The following is an 8,915-nucleotide window of genomic DNA, read 5'->3' on the forward strand; positions in this document are numbered from 1 at the left end:
GGCCTGGCCCCCCCCCCCCCCCCCCCCCCCCCCCCCCCCCCCCCCCCGACTCCATCCCACCCCACCCCACCTCACCTCCGCCCCAACCACCAGGTGCGTGTGCAGACATGCGCACATAGCCCCTCGGCAAAGCCCGGTGAGGGGGGAGTATGGAGAACAAGACCTTGAGTGACCCTCAGGAAATTCAGCGAGGAGACGGACCCAGCACTTGTTCCGTGGAGACTGAGGTTTTTGAGGCCGGGACCCTGTCCTTCCCAACTGTATCCACAAAGCTCAGCATGGCACTGTGGGACAGTTAATATACTTATCAATGGACAATCTGCCAGCCAAGTGATTAATGTCATTGATGAGTTTACTTCCAAAATGGAGAAGGGGAAGGGAATTTGCTTAACTCATTCATCCTTTTTATTTATTGAGGGCCGCCGTGCACCACGTTCTTTTCCAGGGATGCATAACTCAAGACCGAGGCTCTGCTATCACGGAGCTCACATTCCAATCAGCAAACAAATACATAAACACCTGGTAATAGTAAGTGCTATTAAGAAGAGGGAAGGAAAGAGTATGAGCATAGTGAGTGAGGGAAGCGACTTTAAATAGGATGGTCAGGAAGGGTCTCTGAGAAGGGGACACAGGGAGGACAGGGAGGGAGCCAGCCATGCAAGGCTCAGGGGAAGAGCAAAGAGCAAATGAAGGGCCCCAAGTAGGGGGCATGCTTGGTGTTTCTGACCATCAAGAGAGCCAGTGGAGATGGCGCCAACTGAGCACGTGGCACAGAGAGATGGCCAAGGTCCAGATCGTAAGGGCAGGGTAAGAACTCTGGAAATTATTCCAGTTGTGATGGGAAGCCACTGAAGGATTGAGAGCTGGAGAGTGACAACTGATTTATATCTAGAAGGATTACTCTGGCTGCTGGGTGGAAAATAGACTCGGAATATTTATTAAGCACCTGCCATGTGTAAGGCACAGTGCTAAGCATGGTGGGGGGCACGGGGATAAATAACCTGATTTCTGCTCAGGTCACTTACAATTTAGGTGAAGCAGACAGATCAGTAAACAACCCACTAGAATTCAGGTGAATTGAGTCAGTGGCATGGCGGACAGTAGAGGGTTTCTGTCAAGAGCATGGGCTTTTAAAGCCTACACATTTGAGTTCGAATCTGACTCGGGCTTCTGGCTTTACTGCTTACTTGGCTTTTGGCCTGTTTCCTCATCTGTAAATGGCAATCGTGGAACATAATCCCTGCACCCAGGACTGCTGAGCCAAGTGTCCTTGGCCAAGTGGCTGACCCGTGTCCTTGGCCGTGTCTTTGGCCAAGTGGCTGACCCAGTAAGCAGCCCACAGTGCCGGCACCCTGTGCCCACTTGGATGGGACAGGGGATCTGGACCCAGCACCGGGCCCCTGGGCTGACCTTCCAAGATGCCGAGGAGGATTTTTTTTTTTTTTTTTGGCATGACCAGGAGGAGAGGTTTCTATGCTGCCATAGCTAGGATTTGGAGACGTCAGTCTGTGACAGTGACTTAGAAATTTCTCTCCTAGGACTTTGTCCTACATTATATTTCCCTGGTGATACAGGAATAGTGGGAAGCTTGTCTAGAACTTGAAAGAACATCTGGCCAGCTGAGTCCCTAGGTCATTTCTGAGCCCCGGGCTGCTTCCCTGTATGCCTCTTCCTTCCTCCCCTTCCACGGGGGCTCAGTGTTTTCCTTGCTAAAGTCACCACCCTCTGCCTGCCAGGTACCTTGCAGTATTCTCCCCATAGATTTGTAAAAGGGCACTCGCCCATTTGGTGCCTCCCTTTCCTGCAGCTGTTGAAGACACTTGATGTGGGTGTTCTGTAAGGTCGATCAGTTTGGGGAAGCAGACAGGCTTAGTCACGAAGGTCTACGGAGTCTTCTCGTGGGCCCCCTTCCTGATACTCACCTCTCCAGGGCAGAGCTCCGCAGATGTCCATTTGTCTTGTCACATTTCCAGATGTAGTAACCGCCTCCTCCAGAAAGCCACTCTTCCAGCCCTGAGCGTGGGTCCTTTAGGCCAGAGATGCTGTGAACCCAGAGGGCCTCACACTGTCCTTTTCACAGTAGTGCCGTTTGTCTGAAAAGAATTTTGTGGGAAACCCACAAGGACAAACGTGTGCTGGTTGCTCTGGGGTAAAGTCAGGTGCGGGGCCCAGAACCCAGAGCCCATGGCCGCCTCACTCCTTGTGATAACATGGGTTCATGAGGGGAGTCCCCCAAGTTCTCTAAGGGACAGATAGCCCCTTTCAGAATTTTCCTAAATTAACAAATCAGGAGCTCTTCATCAACAAAATGGTGCTTTGTTTTATGGCAAAAGGTTTCTTTGAGCCCTTCTCCGTCGCTCACTGGAAGAAGGGGGGCTGGGCATCACGCAGGTTACGCGGCAAGTCCGCTGGGGATCTGGGGGAGCATTGCCCCTCCCGAGTGTTGCCTGCCAAATGCACCCTTGGGCGTTTCAGATTGACCAACTAAAGCATCGGTTGAATAAGATGGAGGAGGAGTGCAAGCTGGAGAGGAACCAGTCTCTGAAACTCAAGAATGACATTGAGAATCGTCCCAAGAGGGAGCAAGTTCTGGAGCTGGAGCGGGAGAATGAGATGCTAAAGACCAAAATCCAGGAGCTGCAGTCCATCATCCAGGTGCGGGCTGGGGCAGGGCAGTGGATGGAAGGGGCAGACCCCGGCCTGGGCGTGCGTCCCCCTTGCTGACCGCGCGGCCCCAGGCAATCCACGTCATCCCTGGGTGTCCTTCATGTCCACACTCGGTAAGGTGGGGCCGCCACACTACCCACTCGTCAGAGACACGACATTATGTGAGATGACACTTGTGATCTCACGGAGTCCCTGCCCCAGGCTCTGTGAGACAGGGACGGCTGGGAAACTGATTTCCCCTTAAAGATCCCAAGAAATGCACCTCTCAGCTCCGCGTCATTTGTTAAAACGTCGAGTGCCTCCCCACATTTCTCATCACAGACTCATTTTCGGGTATGAAGGAGGAAGTAGCTGAGAAGTAACATCCCCCAAAGGGAAAGAAAGAAGGCTTCCCCTCCCCTTCCTCCAGAATTATAGAATTATCCCCCCAGGATTGGCTGCCTGGTGTTTAAGGCGCGGATTTGGAGCAGAGAATGAATCCCGGTTAATCGAAGCAGATTAATTGATATTTCCGGGGATGCACCTGGACGGCAGAGCAGTCCTCTCTTTGTTGGCACCTATGAAGTGTTTGGAGGAGCAGGAACTGCTTTTCTCAGCTCTGAAAAGAGCTAGAGCAGAACAATAGGCATTGGGATGTTCCTGAGCAGAAGCGGGTTTTATGCTTCTTTCCAGGTGATAAAATTCTTAATAAGCTCCTTAAGGACCCCAGGAGGCAGCGACTCTTTCTCTGCTTCCCTAGCACAAAACCTGCTCTCCCAGCATCTGTCGCTGGCTCTGTTGTCCCCCCCCAACCCCCCCGGCCTCCCGGGTCCCCCTGGCTCCCCGCCCTGCCCCCAGCATGGTCAAACCTTCCTGCCCACCCGCCCAGGCCGGGAAGCGCAGCCTGCCGGACTCGGACAAGGCCATCTTGGACATCCTGGAGCATGACCGCAAGGAGGCTCTGGAGGACCGGCAGGAGCTCGTCAACAAGATCTACAACCTGCAGGAGGAGGTCCGCCAGGCAGAGGAGCTACGGGACAAGGTGGGAGGCCCCGGGTGGAGGGGCAGCATCCTGCGCCCCCCACCCCTGGCCAGTACACCAACGTGCATTTGCAAGAGCTCCGCGACCCCCACTGTCTTCTGGGGACTAGGTTTCAGTGCCAGCATGAGCCCCTCGCTGTGATTTGTGAATTACTGTACCACCCCAGCACCTGCCTTCCCCCTCCTGACCACAGCCCACGTGAGGGCACACAGTGCCCTGTCCCCCCTCCACATTCCCTTGCACACAGTAGGTATGAAGCAAATCTCAGCTAACCGACTGCCCTACAGCTGCGGCCCTGCTCTCCAGAGAGCTGACCCTCGGGGAAGGGCGGGCCGACAGGGAGGCTCGGCTGGGAAACCTCTGGCCCCGGGCGCTGATCTCTCCCCGTTGCCCGCAGTACCTGGAGGAGAAGGAGGACCTGGAGCTCAAGTGCTCGACGCTGGGCAAGGACTGTGAGATGTACAAGCACCGCATGAATACGGTCATGCTGCAGCTGGAGGAGGTGGAGCGCGAGCGGGACCAGGTACGGGCAGGCACCCGGATACCGTGGGGGCCTGAGCCGGGCTCCAGCAGCTCCTACGACAGCACGTGGTCCCCAGAGTCAGACAGCCACGTTCAGGCTCGGTCACTCATCAGGTGCGCGGCTGCAGGCCAGCTCCGCCCCATGGACGCCTCCGTGTGCTAGTCTGTAACATGGGAGTAATAAGACAGCACCACTGGCTAGAGGCGGGGTGCGGGCTCCGTGAGATACTGCCCCGGGGCTCTCAGCACAGAGCCCGGCTCCAGCCAGGGCAGGACACATAGCAGCTGTGATGCGGACTGTTGGGGAAGGGAGCGATTTAAACGCCCAAGAGTTGGGGTTAAGAAAAGGGGTTGGGAAGCAGGTGTCCAGACAGAGAGCACGCCCCGGGTCTGATTTGGTTGGGTCGGGGTGAAGAACCAAAGTGGCCTTGTCCTCCCCGCGCCCCCCGCCCCTCACCCCCGGCAGGCCTTCCATTCCCGGGATGAAGCGCAGACCCAGTACTCACAGTGCTTAATCGAAAAGGACAAGTACAGGAAGCAGATCCGAGAGCTGGAGGAGAAGAACGATGAGATGAGGATTGAGATGGTCCGGCGGGAAGCCTGCATCGTCAACCTGGAGAGCAAGCTCCGGCGTCTCTCCAAGGACAGCAACAGCCTGGACCAGGTGGGGCTGGGTGGGGCTGGGTCGGGCCGGGCTGGACGTGGCCCCATGCGCCTGCAGCCAGGTGCCTCCCCACACCGCGGCCCCACCCAGAATAACCCATGTCCTTGACCCTCCTGCATGGCACACCACTCAGTACAGACTGAATTTTGAGCTTGGAAGATGCAGGGTAAAACCCTGTCGTGGCCACTTGCTAGACAAGTGACTTCACCAGGTAGCCCCAGCTCCTTCTCAGTTGACCGCAGCTGCCCGCTCACCTCCCGTTGCCACCGCCATGTGGACGGTCACTGGGCGTCAGACGCCCTGCGCCCACTGAAGGCCCTGGTGCCTGTGAAGACACTGTCCTTTACGGACGGTACGGCGCTCGGAGTTCATGTCACTGCAGGGCCCCGGGGGCTCAGGGATGAGTGGACGCTGCCATCGAACAGACCATTACGGTCCTCATGTACCAAGGAAGGAGCCCGGGCCCTCGCAGCTGGGGGCATCCCTGGTCAGTGGCCTGGGGAACCTGGGGCGAGACCCTCAGAGGACCCACATCTAGCGCCTGGGGTCAATCCAGGAGCGTGATGTTTCGATACAATGTTGTGAATCACAGGCGGTTCTGGGCGGTTCTGCCGTCCGTACGGTGGGAGGCGGGGACGGGCAGGTGACCGGATGGGCAGGTGATGCGCTGGGAGGCGTGGCAGGAGGTAACAGAGTCGGCTTGTGGGCTGAGGCCCTTCGTTGTTCTTCTGGGACCTTGACGCGTTCTGTGCAGGGAAGTAAGGCAGAGAGCTTTGGGTTGGGGGGCAGCGGCAGGAAGGTTGTGTGGTTTTGGGGGCAACTGGAAGTTACCGACTGTCCCTGCAGCTGGGCCCTAGGCAGTGGCTAGGAAGCACCAGGACGAGGCCCGAGCTGCTCTGTTAGGTTCTGTGTTTGCAGCTCAGGCCCAGGGCTGCCCCTCGGGGTGTGAAGGCAGCCCGTCAGACCCCAGGGGCCATCGCTTTACTGCTGCGAACACCACAAAGCGAGGGGAAGACGGGGACAGGAGGCTGGTGACGGGAAGCGAGTGGGACCAGAACGACGGGCCTGGGCATCCCGGGGGGGTGCAGGGGTCAGGGAGACGCGCGGGCCATCCTGAGTTCAAAGCTGGGGTCCCAGGGAAGGCCGGCCGCCGACGGGGGCCGCTCGTCCCCCCGCATCACTGGCGCTGGCCTCTCTCTGCCCCAGAGTCTGCCCAGGAACCTGCCGGTGGCCATCTCTCAGAACTTCGGGGACGCCAGCCCCAGGACCAACGGGCAGGAAGCTGACGACTCGTCCACGTCGGAGGAGTCCCCGGAAGACAGCAGATACTTCCTGCCCTACCACCCCCCCAAGCGCAGGATGAATCTGAAGGGCATCCAGGTACTGGTGTGGACAGGCGGCCACGGGGCCGCTGGTGGATGGGACTCGGCCTTGCCGGCCCTGTCGATGGGAATCCTGCCAGCCCCAGCTTTCTCCCCGTTTGCTTTCACACATTTTCCCTCCGCATAGCCCAAGTTAGAGAACGAAGTAAGCGTTATTTCGGAATTCGTTCATTTATTCAGCAATAGGTATTGAGTGTCTGTCCCCTGTTTATTGACGTTAATGGCTTGGGAGAGGCCCGCTGGGGGCTGGAGTTGCAGCAGCAAACCTGTCTGCTCCGCTCAGTGTCCAGGGCCGTCCGTGGCTCCCTCTTCAGGAGGAATGAGCGCGGGAGATCATCTCACGTGAGGGGGGCCGGGCAGCGCAGGGCGGGCCCCCCGGGGAGCACCAGCACCTCGTCCTTTCCGGAAAATTCCCCTGTTCTGCTGGGCCGCACGCCCGCACGTGCACCTTCCCTGGCCGCCACTGTCGGCCCTGGTACCAGCTGAGCCACGTGGTGCCACTTCCCAGGATGGGGGGGCACGATGCCAGCCGATGCCACGCAGCCTGGGGTGCGGGCGTCGCACGCCGTCGGGGCTCCCAGGGCCACACGGGCTTCCTCCGTTTATTCCCTCCCTCCGCTGCCACGTGTCTCGGGCCTTGTCTGACATCAGACCGTTGTTTTCCCCTCCGTCTTGCAGCTGCAGAGAGCCAAATCCCCCATCAGCCTGAAGCGAACCTCAGATTTCCAAGGTTGGTGCACGCCCAGACCCCGCTCCTGTCTGTCTGTCCGTCTTCCTCTCCCGGGCCTTTTTTCCCATTGTGGCAATCAATCCCGTGCGTTGAACCTGGGACAGGCCTGGGGGCCCCGGGTGGAGGGGCGTCTGATAGTAGTTAACACTCATTGTCAGGGGACAGGGTAGGAGCTACGGTGTAGAAACGTCCCGTCTGGGGCACACACACGCACACACACACACGCAGCTCACACACACACTGAGGTCGGCCTGGGGCCCCAGATACCGCAGCCGGACTTGGCGCTTCTGCTCACGCCTTGTCAGCAGGAGGCGGGCTCGACCGTCCTTCCAGGCTTTTGGCCAGACAGTCTGGGTCCAGCTGTGAGCCCCTGGTTCTCCAAGACATGGCGTCTTCAGGATCTGTCGCTCATCTTCACTGTGACTCTCAGGGGACAGTTGGCTAGTGAGGGTGTGCCCTAGGAAATCAAGCACCTACTGTGTGCCAGGTGCCCCTAGGCCCACACAGACGCTCCGGAGCCCTGTGTCAGAGTGAGGACAGAGAGAGTGGCTCTGGACACCCCAGAAAGAGCGGATGGAGGAGGGCTGGAGAAAGATCCGTCAAGAAGGGACACAGTCTCTGGAAGGCCGCTCAGGACAGAACGGGGAGCAGGGGCAGGGTAGAGGAGCCTGGCATGCTGCCCTTCTAGAGCTCAGAACAGGGAATGCCGAGAGCGAGGCTACAGGTCACAGGGCAGGAGCTCCATGCTGAGGATGTGCACCCCTCCCCGGTCCACGGCGGGGCAGGGGAAGGAGTCCAGAGCAGGACCTAGAGGAGCCCAGAGGTGGGGGCCCATCCACCCCTCTCACTGCCAGATCAAGTATCTCTAGAACCTTCTTTATCAGAAGGCAGGTGTAAAGGGCCTGAGGCCTGTGGGAGAAGTGTTTGCCCCAAGAAGAGGGACGGGGGGAGCAGGATGACAGAGCTTCTGGACGCTCCACAAGCCTCTGCCACTGGCTAGCGTGATGTGTGCAGGTGTCTGTTCATACCCAAGATATGGGGGTGACAGGCGGGAGAGCCGCTCTCCTGCACAGCAAGGCAAGGGCTGAGGGGCTTACTGAGGAGGCGACAGACTCTGCCCCAACCGGCCCCTGTCTCCAGTCGGCCTGTCCAGTGGAGACGGTGGGATCCGTCTTGAGGATGGGGTCCCTGGGCAGGGACATCTCCACTCCGCAAGACGCATGCTCCCATCCCTGCTATTCCACAGAGCGCCAGGTGGGGCACCCGCCTGAGCCCTTGGAGACACAGGACATCGTCCCGCCTCTACTGAGGTTGCCCTGGGCCTGGCCGCAGCAGGACGCGCTGGTGTGCAAGACCAGACTCCCTCCCGCGAGCCTAGAGCTGGGGGAGCGAGAGGAGGGAGGAGGCCGCCCCCCACCCTCCCTAGGAGGACAGGCCACCCAGGCAGGACAGCCCCCGGGCGCGCGGTGCCTGCGGGGGCTCTCAGTCCCCTCTTCCCTGCCCTTCCCCTTTGCCTCCTATCTCCGCGAGAACAGGGAGAGGCCATGAAGAAGAAGGCATGGACGCCAGCCCCAGCTCCTCCAGATCCCTGCCCATCACCAACTCCTTCTCCAAGATGGTAAGCGGGGTCCCCAGCACACCCCCTTCCGGCTCAGAACCTGCCTGCAGCCCCCTGCCCCTGCAGGCCCACCCCCTTGCTTTGCAGGCCTGTGAGCAGCATCACTCTGGGGGGCTTGCAGCCCAGACCCTCCTTATGTTTATTTAAAGATGTTTCCGCAGGCTCACCGCATATTTACGCCTTCTCACAGCCTCCTTTCCCAATTTAACACTCTGTGGGAGGAAGAGATGGGCCTCTGAGGAGCCATAGGGAACCGCGCAGGCAGCGCTGAAAATTCTACCCTGACTTCAGGCCCTGCGCCTCCCCTCCCC

General features: G+C 59.0%; 1 protein-coding gene across 1 annotated transcript in view; it reads left to right on the top strand.

Moving 5' to 3' along the window:
* Positions 1-8,915, top strand: part of CARD11 (caspase recruitment domain family member 11) — a 40,369-nt gene that overhangs the window by 13,720 nt on the left and 17,734 nt on the right. The window contains exons 5-11 of the mRNA XM_044915184.1: positions 2,476-2,655; positions 3,536-3,688; positions 4,086-4,211; positions 4,677-4,874; positions 6,081-6,254; positions 6,935-6,986; positions 8,522-8,604. Of these exons, the coding sequence (XP_044771119.1) occupies positions 2,476-2,655; positions 3,536-3,688; positions 4,086-4,211; positions 4,677-4,874; positions 6,081-6,254; positions 6,935-6,986; positions 8,522-8,604 (966 nt within the window). The remainder of the gene's footprint in view (positions 1-2,475; positions 2,656-3,535; positions 3,689-4,085; positions 4,212-4,676; positions 4,875-6,080; positions 6,255-6,934; positions 6,987-8,521; positions 8,605-8,915) is intronic.

Source organism: Neomonachus schauinslandi, chromosome 5, assembly GCF_002201575.2.
Source record: "Neomonachus schauinslandi chromosome 5, ASM220157v2, whole genome shotgun sequence".
Lineage (NCBI taxonomy): Eukaryota > Metazoa > Chordata > Mammalia > Carnivora > Phocidae > Neomonachus > Neomonachus schauinslandi.